Genomic DNA, 21,089 nt, shown 5'->3' on the forward strand with positions numbered 1-21,089 from the left:
TCTCCTTATGACTAAGGTGTTCTTCCAGTTACTGAGGACTGGAAGTACAGTATGTAGTCATGAAAACTAGTTAGCTTATGGCGGAGGAACTACTAATTTCCATCACAGTAGTCTTTGGAATGTTATTTCCTTCTCTCCAGAATCCACACTGTCACATTCCGACTCTGCAGACTACTAACACCTTAAACACGGTGAGCGTCTACATTCCCCAGAGTTCTAGCCTTGGCTGGTCTCCATCCACATCCTCCCAAGTTCTAAACTGGACAGTGACTGCTGGGCACACCGGTAGCTGTGGGGGACAGAAGGCAGATCCCGGGTGCTCACTGGCAAACGAGTTGGGCATATGACATGAGTTCCAGGATAGTGAGAGACCATGTCAAGAAGAGAGACAGGACAGAGAAACAGAGATGGGAAGAGGAACAGAAAAGAAAAGAAGGGGTTGGTAGGACCAACGGGATAGTTCAGTGGGTGAGAATACTGCCACCAAGGACCCCCCACGCTGACTGCAATAGGTGGGCCGTGGCAAGTGTGTGCGTGCGTGCTCTTACGATAACAAGATGTGGTGGCTGTTTTCAAAGTAGACTGGACTTGAGAAATGACACTCAAGTTGTCCTCAGCCTTCATAGCAGGTGGAAAAATATGAGACTGTAAAGAACATGAGCTAGATGGTGCTACTCTGTACATGTAAAGAATGCACTGGAAAATGCTCAAAACACTGTTTGGGGCCCTATCGCTGTGTGGTAGAGAGAGATGGCAGCAAGACTACAGGATGGTGCAGACATACATGCAGTCAAAACACACACACACACACACACACACATACAAAAAATAAATCTTAAGAGGGAAGGGTACCAACAGTGCCTGACATTAAATGAATTCTTTGTCATCATCTGCAACAAGGAGTTAAATTACTTCACCCAGCATACTCAGTCACCTTCTGGTAACTTTTGTAGGCTCCACAGGTAAAGGTGAATCTAAATAAGAGGGAATGTAGCAAGTAGCAAGGGGCAAGAAACAATTCTGGGATAATTAACCAAAAAATACAGGTCTACTAGAGAAGTGATCAAAAGCAAGTAAACAGCGCACACATATCCACATGCCCAGGGTGGATTGCAATCCTGGGAACTACATCTCCTCCTTCAATATCTCAATGTGGGAACACAGCTAACAAGTGGGAAAGGAGTGTTTCCAAAGTGAGCACAAAGTTACACATTCCCACAGATGCCAACTCTGGAACTGGCTCATGTAGTGGTTTTACTCCAGTCTCTCCTTAAAACTAAAGCAACAACAAAAAGTATTTGTCAAAATCGCTTTGCATCTATATTCTCAGTAGCCACAGCAGCATTCTTTAGATGGCTTTTCTGTCTCCCCAGTGCCTGCTCCTTTGGAAGCTATGTAAGCCCAGAGCTGTCTGCCTGGCTGGAAACCAGGCTAGAGGGGAGGCTGTGTGCACACACACAGAGAACACCCAGCGTCCGTCTACCTGTCCAGTCGACACAAGCTCATGCAGTCAGAGGTCTAGCACCTGCAAAGGAAAGGCAGTGCCAGCAGCAAGTCCCTGTAATCCTAGACATGGTCGCTTTCTGCTGCAGTCGCAGCTACTCATGGTCTTTTTCTATGGTGAAAGTACTTAGGAGCTAAAAGAGGAGAATTATGCAATATGAGTTTCAGTGGCCTGGGCCTTAGGTGCTAACTGTTACCTCCCAAAGATGCTCCAACCCTGACACTCCCGTGTGTTACAAACAATGGAAACCATGCAGAGCCTATCCCAGCCTCCTGAGTATCTTAAGTCACCTCTGCATAAATGCATGACAATTCCTGATACAGCATCATGCTGCATGCATTGTTGTTGGTGTGGTAAGAACATGCCCACATCTGCTTTTAATATTTTTAATCCACAGTGGGCTGAATACAAAGGTGCAGAGAGTCATCTGCATCTTACAGTTTTTAGCCCTATCTATGGGCACAAAGACAGTTAAAAAAAAAAAAAAAAAAAAAAAAAAAAAAGCTGGTTAAAATTGTTTGACATACAGTACCTTAGTTATAGAACTAATATGTATATAGTTACAACTACATAATGACTTCTGGCTAAAAGCTGCCCTTAGTATATACAAACTATTTCTTTGCCTAAACATATTCCTCTAATTTGAAAAAGAAAAATGCACAAGCTGAAAATAAATACGGAGTCAGGAGAATGCCTCAAATATCCCCTATTATTTGCTTCTGGGAACAGATTGTTTCTTCCAAGTTGTTAGATTAAATGATACATATTTGATTTATTATGAAATTTAATCAGGATTACCTCACTGCTAAAGTTAATTTCCCAAGAGTATAGTCCAAATATGTTGTTTTGAATTTCACTATCTCCTGTGGTCATCATCTTCTGAGATTTGTATTGATGTAAAAATGGCTGCTTTGAAGGAGGTAGGGGACACATGACCTACAGCGCGACGGACGTTCTGGGATCTTCTCTCGGTTACATCGGTGTTGACTGACACGGGAGGAGAGCCTGGTTTCATATGCTGAGCAACTGATCTTAGCTGGGGTCTAACTCTCCTTGTACTGAACACCGCAGAATGGTGCAAGGGGACGCCCAGCTGAGACAGTTTTCCTCTTGCTTGATGCCTGGGAACTACAAGCTAAGATGCTCAGGCTTTTTGAGTACTTTAGCAAGATGCATGTTGGTCAGTGACAGTAGAGCAAGCTGAACAGAGTCTGCAAAGATTTAATAAGCAAATGACAGGGGAAACCTGTAGGACCAGCTGATACTTATTAGGACGTATCAGCAAAACAAGCAAAGCTATTGTTTTGAATACTGTCTCCTAAATATAAAAACAAGTAAAACTTAGCTGAAACATATTAAGTAGACTTTTAATAAAAAATTCAAAAAGTGAATATATTAATATATTCCACATTTAGGTAAGAAAAACATGAATAAATTTTTAAGTTCATAGCTGTAGTAAGAAAACTGTTCCTATTTTTAAAGAACATTTTCAAAAATTCAACATTGTGGATTCAATTATGAATCTTCTGCCTTTAGAGCTCAAAGAAAAAGCATCAGCTTCCATGCACGCCCGAGACTCCAGGAATTCCATAATTTCTAATGCTCCGGAGTCCACACACCCTTCAGACTCAGGCTTTCCCCCAAGGGGCCTTACTTCAGAAGTACCTGGACCAGGGTGGGCTCTGGACACAAGCCATGCATGGAAATCTTTCTCCCCTGGTCCCCGGTGTCAGAAATAAGAGCATATGATCATTTTGTCAAGTTGGGTGTGAATTCCAGAAATGGGAAGTCACTCAGACCAAAACCCTGAGAATATGGTGACTAAGATAAGCAATACAGATGTGGATAGATGAGTAAGAACAGCAACTAAAATAGGTCCTGAGTTTTAGTGTTAAGTCTGTTGCTTAAGTATCCTGCAGGGAAATTCTAAGTTAGTACCAGAAGCCATGTGAAAACCAAGAAAGGGCTGACCGAGCACACACACAAATTCTGGCAAGAGCAGTGTTCATACGTCTCATCACCTCATCCTCAGAGCTGCAAGGTTTTTGCTATGATCTTTTTCCTTCTCCATTTCACACATCTTCAAAACCTATTTCCCATGTCTACCGACTGCCATGCCCCTCCTATCTTCTCAAAAGTACATACCAGTACCAGCAAATTTCAGTTCCTCGGCTTTCTCTTCCATCTTTCCCCTGCTTTGTAACCATGACCCCGTTTAACGGCTTCAACATTTCCTGAAAGGTTACAATAACAAGGGATTTCCAGAGTTCTAGTTCAGTCTCTCTTTACATAAGGAATGTGACAGCTACCACATATATTAACACCACAGTGATTTCCCCTGCTACAGACACTATCTTCAAACTCTGACCCATAAACTGAAATCAACCTTTGGATGGAGTAGCAGCATCAGCAGCTAAAGTTCAGCATAGGCTACCAACGCACTGCCAAGTCCACCCAGAAGCTGCCCTGCTTCCTTTCCGCCCTTTATGACAGCATGCCAGAGCAGTAGAAGGCACTGCCATACTGGTCCTTGTTATTTCTGTTTCAGCAAAGTGTATTTGCTGAGCTGTAGAAGCTCCTCGAGGGTACTTTATAGTCTCCCAAACACAAAGTGTATCTGCTGAGCTGTAGAAGCTCCTCGAGGGTACTTTATAGTCTCCCAAACACAGAATGTCTTTGTAGCACTTTATGTCTTTCACAGATGGGGAAGACCTGACATTAAAGCTCATCACCTTAGCAACCTGTGAGACACTGTGCTCCTCTATGTATCAGGACACCTCCGTGTTTCCTCTCACTACATCTGGACAATGAGTGACAGAAGCAAGAACTACTGGGAGGTTCTGAAAATAAGCTTACCTCAACAAACAAATACAAAATCAGGAATTCACCAAAAGAATGTCAGAGTACAAACTGAACAATTCTGGGTTGGTAACTTTTTACAAAAGACAATTTCTAGGTGTTCAAATTTCAAAGAGACAGTCTTGCACAATCTAAACGAGAACTTCAAGACCAAATCCAAATTTGGAGGCAATATCTATCACGGCATTTCTTTGGCTAGATTTTTATATAGGTGTTACAGTATTCTCTTAAATACTTCATTTAAAACTAAGGTCTTAGTTCATGACTGACTATTCTAGATCAGTCCGGCAAAGTATACACTCTGAAATTCACAATCTGTACCAAAGAGCCACATCACCGAGAAAATCCTGGTGTGGAGAGAAGACAGCCAGCCATTCTGTCTACATTGCGACTTTTCTCACTGGCTTTCCGCTCAGCAGGCAAACAGCTGGCACACTTTTAATCATGTAAGAAGCTTTTGGTGTCAAGAAAATTTTGTTCCCATGCTCTTTTCTTTACTGTCAGATTACAGAGCATAAACGGCTTGCACTGCTACTGGGATTACAGCCGTCTGTTGTCTCAGCACTCGGGCGGAGGGGAGGGGCTAGACGCGTTAAAGCACACTGTGAATTGGTAGCATACTGCCTGCCATCATTTCCCCGCAATTTATCATGTTAGGCCTCAGGATTAGTGGATTAGGAAAAGGTTTTATCAAAATCTGCACTGCTGCTCTGAAGGCAGGCCAAGTGGCAGAGTCCAAATTCAAGAAGAAAAGCATAAAATCTGTGAACTGTATTTTCAAACTCAGGATGCCAAAAAGTGAGCTGTTTTACTGTGTGACTCAAGATTCATGAACTGAATATAAACTACATACCTCCTCACCTTACAAGATGGGCCAACCTTTAGACCCAAGCTTTGTTAAACCTGAACCAAATAAAAAATTAAATGCAAAGTAAGAAATCTAAAACTTCAGTGACTTAATATGGCCATGTGTGGAAAACCTTCAAACACATTTTCAGAACCTTTTGTATGTTTAAGAAGTTGTATCTGATTAAACAAGACCATCTATGCTGTAACAGAGTCACATTTCCTGTTCTGTCCCCCTGCTGGGGCAACAAGAAGGATGCTTGGAAGGACCAGAATCAGAAAATTAGAATTATGTCTGAGTATTGTCATCTCACTGGGCCAGAAGAGCATTTCTGGTAGTGACAGGAAGATCATTAGCTGTGAGGAAAACGAATGACATAATCTTGACAAGAAAAAAAAAATTCACATTCATTAAGGAAAACCTTAATATTAATACTATTAATGCATTCTTATTAATAATTTGCAGCTAAGAAGACTATATTGAGCAACTTAACCTCTCTGTAGCTCCTGGACAAGTGTGACAGTTACTCCTGAGATCCCACCACTCAAGAGGCTGAAGCTCCACCCAAAGAAAGAGGACCTATTATTTTATTATATTACCTTTTACTCCAAGGGAATCCTCAACTAATCTTTAAAAATATATTCTAGCTAGCTATGGTAGTGCACTCCTTTAATCCCAGGACTCTGGAGACAGAGGCAGGAAGATCTCTGGAGTTTTGGGCCAGCCTGGGTTTCATAGTGAGACCCTATCTTAAATGTTAGTTAATTAATTCAAGTATCTGAAATTGTAGCTTTCAACCAAACTACATTAGAATATGTGAGAAATTAGAAACATTTTAAGTGAATGACAGACAGCATATTAAAATGTATATGCTAAAATAACACAGTGCTTAAAAAGAATGCACTTTAAATACCAAAGTATTTGGTGTGGCTCAGCAGGGAAGAGCACCTGTCACCAGGCCTGACAAACTGAGTTCAATTCCTGGAGCCCACATGGAGGACAGAAGGGGCCAGCTCCTACAGTCACCCTCTACCCACTACGAACAGCCCTCACCACCACTCACAGTAAGAGTGGAACAGCAGACCAGGACTAGAGTGTAGTCCAGCAGCAGACCATGGGCCTAGAGTGTATGAGGCTCCAGGCTCCGATCCCAGCACTGAGGGGAAAGTGTGTACAAGCCTTGCTTGAGAGGCTAGACTAACAGCAAACTGCCTCAAAATAGCGAGGAGAGGAAAAGTATAACCTAATCAGAGAAGAAAAAGAGCAGATCAATTCCAAGCTCATTCTAGAAAATCAGTGTACTTGATCCACCTTAAAGTGTGGGCCAGTCACATGGGGGAAACATAAGCGAGAAATCAAGGACGGAACAGAAAGCTCGGCCTGCAAGATCCTAGAGGAATGACTGGCATAATGAGAAGCGACCTACGAAGCCCCGTGTCTTACATCAAACAGGCAAACTTGGGGTGGGAGAAGCACATTTCACAATTCACACTAGAAAATCATGAATATATGAAACACCATCACGTGTGTTCACAAAATGAAGCACACCTTGAATCAAAGTAGTAACAACAGGAAGTACTTCAAAATCTTTCCCCAAGAAAATCTGAAGCCCAGATAAATTCTTCTAACTAACTTAGGGCAAACATGCAGACCAGACACTACCTCCTGCAGGGTATAGGAGCAACATTCCCAACCTGCTTCAAAAGGGCGTAACGCTGACTAAAACCTGTAACCAGGGTTATAGCCTCTATAAGGTAAATCCTTTAAAACTGAAACCAGCGATAGTTTTTAGATAAACCCCATTATGGGAGAGCTGGCCGCCCCTCCTCATGGGCGCGTCTCCATCCCTCCATGCCCCACACCATGTTGCACTTTGTCATCTGTACGAGGTTAAATAACTCTGCCAGCCTAGGAAATACTGCATCTAGTAAGCAGGATTCCTTCTGTCCTTCAAGTTCACTGTACCAGCCACCTACTATGGGAAGGGAGACTGGCATTTGTTTGCTAACATTCTTACACTGGACGACAGGGGAAAATCATGACAAAGAAATGTGCAAAATTATAAAGTATCCCCAGAAATGAAATAAACCACACCTAAGAAATATGATGCCACCTGCAATTAGAAATAATGGGAAATAAAGGGAATTTCTAAGACGCAAATAGACAAAGAAAACATTGCAAATATTTTAAACTAAATGATCAATCCACGATGCACGATATCCTTATACTGGAAAAAAACCACAGAAAATATGTATTTCAGACTGAAAGACTTATTAGGTCTACAGTATAATAAGTAATAAAACTGATTTAGACCAGAGTAACGCATCTTGAAGACTACAAGTTAAGATGCTAAGGCATCCGAGGAGAACAGGAGGCAGGGTCGAAGGCCACCCCATGGCATCACACTTCTCGACACCTCGGGAGGAGGACCAAGTGACAGAGAACCTCCAGACTCCAGAGCAAACCCAGCCCTGGAAGGCTGGGTCAGAGGATCTGAAGTGTAAACCCGACTTGGACTAAAAACAGAGATTCCCCTACCCAACTAAAAAAATAAAATAAAAATAAAAATCACAGAAAAAATTATGCAATTTGGAATTATTTTCTCACCCAAATTGTCAACCAAGTGTCAGCATGCCTCCTGAGACAGAGGAGCTTCGTGACTACTTATGCCACGCATGAAGGTAAAAAAACAACAACCAAAACCACGATAGTTGCTTTATCAGAAAAAACAAACAAACAAAAAACAAAACAAACAAACAAACAAAAAGCCCAGGAGATCCAGGAATTTCCAGGAAGACTAAAAAGAAAAAAGAAAAAAAAAAAAAAACCACTTAGAGAGTATGACAACATGAAGCAACCAATTGATTCCACATGGAGATAAATTAGTAGAGTACATAACAAACTAAGCAAGCAAAACCACAACAATCACAGCAATAATCAGCAACAAACAAACAATCGGAGCAATGCATCAGGCATAGGAACCAACAGCAGCGACAAGAGACCCTTGCAGAGGGGGTGTCTGTGGCATGCTGAATCTGGGAGATGAGGGGACTTTACATAGACGACACTGTACTTAGGCTGGGCAGATGGCACAGCAGGAAAAGGTACTTGCTACACAAGAGGCAGGACCAGAGAAGTTCAGATCCCCAGAGTCCAGACAGATAAAGTTGGGGGAGCGTAGCAGTCCCCTGAAATCCCAAAGACTGGAAGGTGGAGACAGGGCATTGATACCATGAGCGAGCTGGATAGCCAGCAAGGCGAGCTCGGGCTCAGTGAGGGACCTTGCCTCAAGGAGGGAGTTAGAAAGTGATTAAGGAAGATGTCCAAATTCTAACATAAAGTTTTGAGGGGTAGGATTTTGGGTTTTATTTTTTGTTTTTGTTTTTATTTTTATTATTTGCATGTGGCATGTGTACATGTGTACTAGAGATCAAAGGCATAATAAGTACACGCCCTACTAGTGAGCTACACTATACTGCCAGCCCCACAAAGGGTATTAGGAGATCGCAGTCATGTATTTGAACTTTCACTGTTATTTAGCACATTTCTGTATACAAACAATCAAATGTATACACATGAGAAGGGCTAACAGTATAAATAATCTATATCCAAGTGTGCCAAAATAAGAATCTTACACATGCCATCTAAAATCAATTTGAGAAGAGGTTAAACAAAAAATAAAAAATTTAGCATGACATATTAAAATGCCAGAAGTAAATAATTATCTCTGGAGAGTTTTTAAAAAAAGGGAATAGGGAAAGATCAGTTGTGGAAGATTTTCTTGCTAAATTTGACATTTTAACTATATGCATTATTTATATTATTTTTTATTACACGTATGTGTATGCATCTGTGTGTGGTGTGTGCACACTGCATGCAGGAGCCCATGGCGGCCAGAGGTGTTGGATCTCCCTGGAGCTGGAGTCCTCCGAGAGAGCAATGAGCACTCCTAACCACTTAGCCATTTCAAGTCCTACATTAAAATAAACATTATTTTAGTAATTTTTAAATTTTAAAATTATTTTATAAAATAGGCTGGAAAAAGATAAAATTTAAAAACCAGTTAAAAGTCTTAAGGTTTAAAGCTTGTACTAGCTAGTTTTAGGGCAGCTACAATCAGTTTTGAAAAGGGAATCACAACTGAGAAAATGATCATACCATATAGCCTGTGGACAAGCCTGTTATCTCTCCCCACTTGCCTTCAAATTCAGTCTCTGTTTCATTGTTATTGCATGCATACATGTATATGTATATACATATTTATTCCTAGCAATGTTACTTTGAAGCATGTTGCCAGGGCTGACCGTGTGATACTGGATAACCAGTTGGTGTGCTCTTCCCTGGGGAAGATTGTTTCTCTTGCTCTTAGCATCCCTTAATAGTTTCTAACAATTTTTCTCTTTTAAAATAAAAGATAGTTTGTAGTGATGCATGCTTGCTATCCCAGCATTGGGAAGGCAGAACAAGATGAAGATCACGGGCAACATATCAGTGCAATAGCAAATATGACAGATAGACAAACAGATAATGGATGGAAGGACAGACAGACAGACAGACAGAAGAATGGCACAATTCCCTAACAAAACCAGTGTAAAGAACATTAGATTTGAGACAGTGGTTCCTTTTAAATACACATTAGTATTAGACTTAATTTTTACAGCATTTTAATTCATAATTTTGAAACTTTTCATTTTACATAGTGCCTTCTGTATGATTTGAATTACTCAGACTGTATCTAGCAGACTCAAGGACAATGGTTAGTGCACCTGCTCACTCTCCAGAGCTCACTGCTCTCACTAGAGATTTTTCCCTCCCGCACACAACTATTTCCTGAAGTTTAAGGGGAGGTTAATTTTAGTTTTGGAAGATTCATTCATTCTACAACTAGAGGAAAAAGTATAAGCACCCAAACCTATGTTTACCTAAAAATTATATATAAAAAAGTATTTCTAAGGTTTCTAATACCTAGACCACTGGTAATATCTACTATAGATTTTTTATTTAATTAAACTTTGAGTCTGAAAAGTATCAAATTAACATTGCTCTCCCAGCAATTCCCTCTTCTGATGCAGGAACACTTGCTCCTTTACTTAGTTTCTGAATCAAGTCATTCCAGTATTAACAATGCTCATGCTGGGCAAAAGTTCTAGAGTGAGGGCGTGTTCATCCTAACTGCCCAGCACCGAGGAGCACCTTCTGTAGATGCCTTATGTTTTCATACAATGACCACTGAGTCATTATTGGGCTGGTTACTGGGCAAGATCAAACACAAGTCATGCCTTCAACCCTCAAAAAGCTTTAAATCTACCAGAGAATATACACAAAGTTAAACAAAATAACATCAACCAAGCTCAATTTGTGAATAAATTGCTAATTATAAAATCCCTAAGTCAACATGAAAATAAGGGGTGTGCAGAATAGAACAGTCGGCGAGTGTCCTCCAATTTCTGACTTTCAGCCTCATTCTCCCAGGGCCCCTCAGAAATGGTTTGCACAGGTTATGTGCAAACCTAGGGAGGGTGACAGATGCCCGCGGAAGAGCACAAAAGAACTAATTCTGAAACATCTCTGGATCAGGATCTCAAGTCACTAAGTCCTCACACTCTTGAAGACTGATGGGACATTTTTGAAATACAATTAAAGAAAAACAATGCACTCTAACGGATTGTGGCAGTGTGAGCAAGCACACAGAACAAATGAAACAGAAAGTTAGCTGCCTGTCCCTGTGAAGATGCTATGTCACCCATGAAACTGAAGAAGATAGACCACCTTCAATAATAGCAAAGAATAAAACAAGAACTGCAACAGCAATGAGAAACAATCCCGATTACTGCTTTATATTAATTACTATTGGCAATAGTATTAGAATAATTTCGCATAGTGAATAGCATCAGCATTCAATGCCTGAACTGGAATCAAAAGAATGAATATAGCAAGAGTAGTTAAAGTGATGTGCCAAAGACACAATCATCAAGACAACAAAAAAAGGAGCATGGATATGCTAGGAAAATGCCAGACTTTTTAAAGCAAAGTTAAGTTTAAAAATATTTTAAATGTATTTTAAATATAGGAGATATTTTCATGTACCATTTCTTAAAAACTAGAACCCAATAATAACTGGTTAAAAGACTTATGCTTCTACCACGTGAATCAGCATTTCCCCATGTTGGCAAAGATACAATAATAACACTGTAGGTCAGACATAAAGGAAGACAAAGATGGCTAATAGCTGGCATAATTTCCCTTTTCTGCTGTCTGGGCCTAACGCCTGCGTCTTCCTTCTTTAAACCAATGCAGTTTTGCTGCTGTTGTGTGTGCACATTTCAAGGACAGTGAAACAGGGATGTCGCACATGTAACGCACATGTAACGCACATGTAACGCACATGTAACGCACATGTAACTTGCCTGAGTGAGAAATGAAAGGGACAGAACCAAAAGGGTCTTCCGGAGGATGGCTATGTGGAGCAGAGGGTGGGTCTAGATTCTTATCTGAGGGTGCGCTCTCCTCGAGCCTGTCTGCAAAAATAAGATCAAACAAAAGAAAAAATAAAATAAAATAAAGATGGTTTAAATGAAAAGTGATACGCAGTATAAATCAAAGTAAAAATTAAAGTAACCACCTTTTTGAAAAATATAATTTCACAGCCCCGTTCTTAGAAGGACTGAGGCTGTTTTCTAAGGTTGAATACATACCTGCTGCTACAAAAGCAAGTCTAACAGTATTAATCAGGGCTCGGTTACAGTAAACACAATTTATCTAATAAGTAGTCTGGCTCACTTAATACCAGCTATCTACATTTCATAACACAGTGAACTTAAGTTTAAATTCAGCAGACTTTCAACAAAAGCCTATAGAAAAAATATTGCAAATGGTTATCATTCATAAAATTGGTAAATTCTAGTTCTCACTAGTCAGAGAAAGAATTCGTTCTATTTCACATAATTAGTCTCTTCTCCTAACATTTTGTACATTATTAACACACACGCATGCATGTGCACACACACATATACTGAGTATTCAGTACACATTAAGCACAGCACTGTTCTCAGCAACTGGACTGTAACATCAAACAAAGACAGCCCCTCCCTCATGTAGTTCATATGCTTACATGAGAAATAAGCAAGTAACGGACACAGCATGTTCGAAACTAATAAGCTATAGAAAAAAGTGCAGACAGGAGAAAAAGGATAAGGAGATGGGAGGTGACAAAGAGTGCCTGCTAGGTGCAGGGTATGAGCAGACCTGTCAGCGGCTGCGGGTGGAGACACCACAGGTGAGAAGGAATTTGCTCTCCCCACTCCCTGGCCCTGGGGTACTTACACACCAACTGAGAACTTCCTGACCTTTTTATAGTCTCTTTCCTGATTCTCAGCAATCAAAATTATACTATTTGAAACTTATCATGAAAGAGACTTTAGGCATTCCAAGTAGACCTTTGTCCCATAGCCATTAAAGCAAAACCTCAAATTCAAGTTCATGCTAGCTTGTTTTCAAGAATTCTTTTGGTGAGTAAATTACCTTGCGTTCAATTAAACTTTAAGGGACTGGAGAATAGGGAGGAAGTGGCCAAGAGAACTGACATTCTAAGAATGAACGTAGTGGGCCTTGATTCACATTTTCACAACCGACTATTGAGGGATGAAGGATTCCCAATTCACTGTGGTGGGATGGCACCCACCACAACGATGGCACAGGAAGGACAGACAGCCCTAGCCGTCTTTTGGGGTATAAACTGGAGACTATGCACTGTATCAGAGTCCTCCTAGTGCCCTCAGTGTTCTCCATGCCCTCCAGATTCCATCAAATAACAGCAGGGACAAAGGAAGCAGAGTGCAAAAGAGGTGAACCCAAGTGTCAGCCACAGTGGCGGTCATCTAAGAAAGACATTCCTGAAATCCAGACAACATGTAGGGACTTAAACATTAACTAGGAACAGCCTTAAACATCAGCACTCTGTTGGGAGTCTAACACAGCAGCTACTTCCCGTTACCCAGGCCTAGGCATCAGAATATGAAATGTGAACTTGGGAGCCTCCACTGTAATACATTCTCTAAATTTACAAAACACTATCATAACAATGGTGCCCAGATTATGAAAGTGCACACTACACTCTTTGAATCCTTTTGCAGTTGGCAGATTATCTTCAGCAATCAAGTAAACTGTGGCAAATACATACAGAACTGTGCAATTATAGCAAAGAAACAGACTTCATGTGGGAGTGGGCTAATCATTATACACAGGGTCTCCATGAGGGAAAATATGGGAAATGCTGTTGTATGAAACTCATTTACTTGATTATTTTCAAACAGAAGTCAGAATACATTTATAACAAAATGAATCACCTTCTTATTGTTCCACAAAACACAGAATCAATTTTTAACAGAATATTTTTTAAAAATCACTTAAGGTTTCTAAAATTCGCATAATTTGGGTCTCAGAACACAGAATACAAAACAAATATACATTAACTTATTGTACAATCAATTACATAGAAATAAAAACAAAATTCTCAATGTGGAGCTACATTTTAAAGACCTGGTTTCAAATGAATGATTTTTCTCTCAGTTAGAACAAGGCTTGAATTTGATGCAAGAAATTTACCTCATCATGCCTTACGAGAGAATCGTGTTGGCAAGTAAAGACAGTTCTTTCTCAGGTGCTTGATTGATAGAGATGATGAAAACGTAGGATCTTAAAATCCTGAAAACCAAGCACTTTCCATAATACCAACACATAATCCAAATACTCAAGGAAGTATTTTAAATGTGCAGGTTAGATGGATAACGGCTTCAAACAAGGACTAAAGGTTAACAAATCGGGCTGTAAGAAGCTGTATTCGTTGAGACTTTAGGGCCAGTCTCATGTGCCTGGACGATGGTGGCAGGTCTGGATGTGCATTAGGAAAGGGTGGTTATGGGTATTTTACCATAAACTAATTAGAGATCCTGACATTTACAACCATTTTATTGTGTCTTCAAAACATATACAACATATTCAGTAAAACTGCGGAGCAACCGGTCTTCAGGTTTCTGTTACTCCTCTTAGTTATTTTGGATGAAATTTTAAACAGACAACAGTAAATCTATTTGTCCGCAAATGAACCTCCCATTGTTCTTAATTAACAGTTACAAGTATTTTCCCCAGTTTACTGCTTAACATATTAAATTACTGTTTAACACATTAAACATCATGACACATAGATTCCTGAGGCTTACAAACTAAATCTGGATGCTTTGGCAAAAAGACAATGACAACAGCAAGCTTAACTTTAAAAGAAATCACTGAGACAAACTTTATTACTAATGCTTAATCTTGGTTTAATGTATTAATATTAAGAAAGAGCCAGTAAAAGATTCTGAACCATAAATTACTCTCATTTACACTAAAAGTTAAAGCAACAATAGTTTTTTTTATATGTTAAATGCCTGTTATAGGTAATCAATGGTTTTCCTACAGATCACTAAACATTTTATCCATTACGAATATTTTGATTTAATATCTCAAAAATGATGCTATGACTTTAAAATTACTTCCTATATGAAGCACACAAGTCATATATATTTTTTAGATGACATTATCTTTTTCCTAGTAAACAAACAGCCTTCATAGGGAAATCTCGAATGGTCACACAGCACTGAACTGCGGCCACTCTGCAGCCAATCGACCACTTCCAGGAGCAGTGTCTTCTCAAGAGTCACAGGAAGATAGCAGTCTCCCCCAGAAAGCATTTCATCAACCAAAATCAAAAAACATTTGATTTTGCAAACAACTCTGAGAAAGTGTTAGTAAATAGGTGTGCCAAGAAACAAGGGTACAAACAAACTCTGTGGTGTTCCAAGTAAATTATTTCTTCATTTTGGAAAAGTTGTTGGGGACAGAAGAACCAAGCAATAATGATCAGTCACCAACTCTCACTGCACAAAGGTTCTAGAAGAAGCCCTTGCCTATCAGAATGACTTAATTCTAGCATACAGATCAAATGTTGGATACACTACTGCTATCCCTGAACAAACACCAAAGGTAACCATTACAGCTAAGTAAAGCTATGGAAAGAACCGCTCCCGAGTCTACACATTCTACCCATGCCGGTCGATCTCTGAACTTCAGAAGGCCCACTACTCCTCTTTGAACTTCAGCCCGCTCACTAAATGTTAATGTTTTCCACCTGCTTCCTGCTGCCACTGCCCCATCTGCAGTTGGCATTGTGTGCTCTTGACTCGGATTTGATTTTTAATTTATCAAGTTATCTCGTGATTTAAATATAATTTCAAAATGCCAGCTAAATACCTTAAGATTAGGGGGATCGCTCTTATTCTCTGTGTCAAAACGACTACTTCGTTTAGTGCCCCCTAACAGCCCTGTCCCATCTATCCTCGCTTGGAAGGAGGCAGGGTGGGACTGAAGGCAGCCAGAGGCTTCACTGGGGCTCTACTCTGGTAAGCTTTCTGATCCTATGTGCTGAAGTAAGAGGAGAAGCCCCGTGGTGGTGGTAACCATTGCTCAGAGCCACTGGGTAGTTGGCAAAGGACAGGGTTGCTCCCAGCCTGACTTCCTGGACTTTCATTTGGGACCTGGCATCTTCTAGTGCAGTCTGAGCTGCCTTTGAAAACAGGCACACAAGTATATACCAGTCATAGACACTTCCTATCTTCAAACTTGAAAACAGTTGTTCCAGAATGTTAAAAGACAAAATTATACATGCAGTCATGTTCACACACAGTTCCTGCCTATACCAAATAAATACCACATTTTGTAAGACAAAGAAATAATAAAATCCTTTACCTAGTGCTGAACCTTTTTAAAGATTTAGTGATATTTTTTTAACTCAGAAAATAGAAAATATTTATTTGGCAAACCCTTTTCAGAGCACATTAAAAGTGGGAGGGAGCATCTGCTTCTAAATTAATGCTAGGCTGGGGAGATGGCTCAGCTAACACACTGGCTGCACCAGCGTGAGGAGACTCCACATCCCCAGGATGGATGCCAGGAAGACACAGTGGCCACCTCCAATTCCAGTGCTCAGCAGGTAGACAGGAGATTCCAGACAAGGTGATTAGATAAACCATAGTTTTTATTTGTGGGCTCATCGGAGACTGTCTCTCAAAGAATAAAGTGAAGAGGGATCAAAGATGATTCCTCAGGCCGCCACAGGCATTCACACACACACACACACACACACACACACACACACACACACACACACACGCAGAGAAAGAGAGAGAGAGAATGCTAAAATAACCCTACAAATGACATATACTTGATGACCTCCTGCGTCTCCCTTTTACTATTCTTCAAGAGGTCATCTATATCCTTTTTCCAAAGCTGTGCTTTTGGGACTACTTAAAATAAACTCCAGGAAAAATGCCAAACAAAAATGTTGATTTAAAAACATTTTTTTAATATGAGGTAAGATTGGTTTTATCAAAGTTAACAAATGTATACCAGGGGCTTAAAATTCATCTTTATATCCATATTTAATCACCAATATACAAAATACAAATTTAGATTAGATGCCAAACATGAATGCCTTACAGGAATCCCTTACATGAATGCCAGGCCATCTGTGAATTTTACATAAAATACATACTAATTCAGACAAAGGATTTCATTTACTAAATATGTTCATAAAGCTAGTTACCTATATAAAACAGAATAGAAACTGGGAGCTATTTATTGGACCCTTCTCTTCATATGCAAAACATGGAAACACACTGTGCATATAGGTATATATATTGCACACACATACATGTATACATATATATATATATATACATACATACACACATACACATACATACACAAGCCTCAGACATTAGAAAATCACCTACATTTTCCATAAAATGAGCTCCTTCCCCTTATTCTCCAGACCTGTTCAGAACACCCATTCTTCCAAAAAAGATCACTTCTAAAATACATGAGGCAAGTCTCGACATAAATATTAGGTAGTTTGAGAAAAGGTAACGATTCCAAGTGACAACATTGAGATATGAGATTTAAAGTGGAAAAGAATTTATTTAGCTTTGGCCATATCAGGACAACAAAGCAACCCCTTTACGTCACCACTCATTAAAAGGACATGACACAACATTAGCATAGCATAGCCCATGTTTTCTCGGGCATTCTCAAGGGTGTCCAGATCCACCATGTCTTCTCCTGAGTGTGCAACAGAGAGGTGGGAACTGACAACGTCCTCTACTTGAACATCAATGTCCCATGTTGTGACGGTATTATGAATTTCACATTCATAGATAGTAGTTTTTAAGGGTAAGGATATCAGCAATCTCGAGTTTATTAGCTACTACCAAGCACCTAACTTCTAAATGTGCGACACAACACAGTTTACGAGTATATGAAAGAAAGTGACCTGAATTTTCTTTCCCTCAAGTGCACAGAAACAATTGTCCGCACCACCTGGAAACCGTCTTTGGCCTTGCTGAGTTACAGAGCTGTGACTCTACTGGGAAGCAAAATAAGCCTTCAAGTGTCCCTTACTTGATCTGAGAAGGTCGAACTCTCGGTCCAGCAGCTCCTCTTCGGTTAACTTGGAGAAGTTGTCTTCTCCAAAAGGATTCCAGCCCGACATATCAGGCGGGTGACTGACAGTCTTCTCGTTTGTAAAGCGTGGGACTGCCTCCTTCTCAGCAACAGACCTAGTTGAAAGAGAAAGGAAAATGAATGAAAAGGATGATGAAGCAATTGAGAAACCGCCAGTGCTCCACTTTCAGTTTAGAAACTCTCAGAAAATAAGACCTGGAGTACAGGATGGACAGACAACAGCTGTAGTCTGAACCGCCTTCACAGAGCACACAGCTCTATAACCACCCGTGGATGGCACATTTGGTGTGTTTCTTTCTCAGCCCCTTACTCCTCAGCATTCTAGTTCATAAGAAAGGAATACAGCAGTCAGGCGGTGGTGCACACCTTTAATCCCAGCACTCAGGAGGCAGATGCAGAGTCAGATGGATCTCAAGTTCAAGGCCAGCCTGGTCTACAGAGTGAGTTCCAGGACAGCCAGGGCTACACAGAGAAACTCTGCCTTGAAAGAAATTAATAAGAAAAAAAAGGAATACAGCATAAACTTTATGGGACTACTGAAAAGAATAAATAATTCAATATACATAAAGCAAAAAGTATCTGGTTTAGAAAACAAAACAACAACAACAAAACAAAACCCCCCAAAAACAAGCAGCTGGTATAAGTTGTTGCTCTCAAACAAGCCTTAACAAGAAGATCAGTAACCATACCTAACAGCATCCATGTAAACCATTACTAAATACTGTACAGCAACCCTATACCTATCCTATATCATATGTGGCTACATGGAAACACCACAATGAAAACTATACTTCCTACCAAATATAACTACCAAAAAGAGATGACCTGCTTGATAGTTTTGCCTTATAAACAGGCCAAGGTAAACGAGGGTTCTTTTGTAGACATATAAAACATCATTCATAGTGTTCAAAGTCCTGGACCTGAGTCCACTGGTTCCATGGAATTTATCCTATAGGCCCATTAGGTTTTAAGACAATCCAATTTGCCACAGGGCAGGGTGCCTTGTCCTCTCTTAGGATTGCAGGGGAATGGGAGAAGGGGAGGGAGTGGGAATTTAGATCGGTATTTTTTAAAGTAATAAAATAGAGAGAGAGAGAGAGAGAGAGAGAGAGAGAGAGAGAGAGAGAATCCAAGCCTAAAGGAATCTCAACCCAAGAGTGCCTGGGTACCCTCCTCACTCCAACCAGGAGCCACAACACAGAATGGGGCAGCAGAACAAAGTTATCAGATCTCTTTCACACTCTGGGTCCAGAAGACTGACAGTGGGGGAAGAATCCCATTGTTAAAAGAAATAGCTTAATTTCATAAGCCTTAGCTCGAGGTGATGTAGGCTGTGGGTATGTTTTAATGTTATGTTATTGGTTAGTAAAGAAGCTGCTTCGGGCCAATGGCTTAACAGAGTAAAGCCAGGTGAAAGAGCTATAAGGAGAGAGTAGGCGGAGTCAGGGAGAAGCCATGCAGCCCTGCCATAGACAGGCACAGGATGCTGGAAGGAACTTTACCTGGTAAGCCACAGTCACGTGGTGATACACAGATTAATGGAGATGGGTTAGTTTAGGATATAAGAGCTACCTAAAAATATGCTTAAGCTACTGGCCATACAGTATTACAAATAATATAGTTTCTGTGTGATTATTTCGGGTCTAAGCAGCCGGGAACAAACAAGCGGCCTCTACCCAACAGCCATTCCCAACACATGGGTAGTAGAAGTGCAAACAGAGGCCAAAGGATAGCCTTTTAATTACTAAGTCCAGGCCTGCTTGTCTTAGAAGAATGTTTAAACAATTACTGAAGGCTAGAATATACAAAAGGAAAAGAAACAGTAATTTACTTAAAACTAAATAGACTTACTACTCAGTAGATAGAAATTGGGTATAGCTAAGTCATAAATCTACCTTCATGTGGCAGAATCTCAACTCCATTTCCAAAATGTTTTGGACTTGAGGAGTCCTTAAAGCACACAGCAGATGGAAAACTCAGGGAGCATTTCCCTTCTGAAGACAGCTTTTCAAACTTCTGGCTTCCTATCTGACTCGTTCTCCTCCCACTCCTGGGACGAATTCAGAGATTCTTTGTGGCACACTACTCAACAGAGTGCCACCTTAACCTACAATTTAAAGACATAGTAAAGTACAGCTCCAAGGTCTGGAGCTAAAACACCACACAGAGCACTGAGCTGGAAGAGAGGGGGTTAACAAATCCTTTATACGTCTCTCTAAAACAAATGAAACCTAATCCCACATAATTTTCTTACTACAGTTAAAATTACTTATTTACCACATTGCATTTCTTTCAATGGCATTTGATTTAAATGACTGTAAATAATTAAAAGCATTTTGAACAAGTTAGAGACATGATAATTTTCGTTATTAAAATCTGTACAGTGATGCTGGAGAGACAAGCGTGGTGCACAGCACTTCCTACTCTTGCAGAGGATCTGGTCCAGGTCCCAGGACCCACAGCGGCTCGGCCATCGCCATCTCTTCACTTCATTTGTGGGAGACTGGCGCCCTCCCTGGCCTCATTTGTGGGAGACTGGCGCCCTCCCTGGCCTTAGAGGAACCAGGTGCCTAGATGGTGCACATACACATATGCAGGAAAAACACTCATACACATAAAATAAGATAAATCTCTTTTAAATAACACAGAGGCTGGAGGTACAACTTTTCTAGAACACATTAATAGCATTATCATAAGAAAATTGAGGCCCAAAATACCACATGAAACAAATTCCATCCAGTGGGGTGTAAACTATGAAATACAAGCAGTGGTCTAATAAATCCGGCACTTGGCATGTGCAAGGCCCTGGCTTCAGCTCCCAGCACAGACGACAGAGAGACATCCACAGATGCTGGAAGGAAAGATCTCTGCTAAGACACTGATGAGAGCTGGGCGCGGGGCACGTGTCTTTAATCCCAGCAGAAGGCCAAAGCAGGCACATCTCCAGATGGGGGCCACCCTAGTCATTAGCACGACCCAGGACAGCCAAAGCTACAGACGGAGACCCGCATCAAAACAGCGTGAGACACTGATGAGGCTGGCACAGGAAAGACGACGCTGGCTTTCAGGGTCACTGACTTAGACTTCTGAAAGCTCCGCCTCTGGAAGCATAACCATGAGACTGGAGTGAGACCCTGGGGAAAGGGATCCGTGTTCCTGCTGTGCAGGGCATGCACTATCTAATCTTCTATTATTTGTGGTTTGATTTGTTGGGGGCGGGGCAGTGCTGGAAAGTAAACCTCAGTTGTTGTCACATGGATTCCTAATGAAAACGCAGCTTAATGAGCGTATACCAAATGCATCCAGCAAAATCTGCGATTC

The 21,089-nt window shown here is 40.7% G+C and overlaps 1 protein-coding gene across 3 annotated transcripts in view; it reads right to left on the reverse strand.

Moving 5' to 3' along the window:
- Bmp2k (BMP2 inducible kinase) overlaps window positions 1-21,089 on the reverse strand; it is a 97,225-nt gene that overhangs the window by 5,751 nt on the left and 70,385 nt on the right. For 2 of the 3 annotated variants that reach the window (XM_038316343.1, XM_038316333.1), the window contains 2 exons: window positions 17,706-17,863; window positions 11,618-11,728 (listed from right to left, as the gene is read on the reverse strand). In XM_038316343.1, the coding sequence (XP_038172271.1) occupies window positions 11,618-11,728; window positions 17,706-17,863 (269 nt within the window). The remainder of the gene's footprint in view (window positions 1-11,617; window positions 11,729-17,705; window positions 17,864-21,089) is intronic. The other variant, XM_038316354.1, reaches the window with a different exon arrangement.

Source organism: Arvicola amphibius, chromosome 1, assembly GCF_903992535.2.
Source record: "Arvicola amphibius chromosome 1, mArvAmp1.2, whole genome shotgun sequence".
NCBI lineage: Eukaryota > Metazoa > Chordata > Mammalia > Rodentia > Cricetidae > Arvicola > Arvicola amphibius.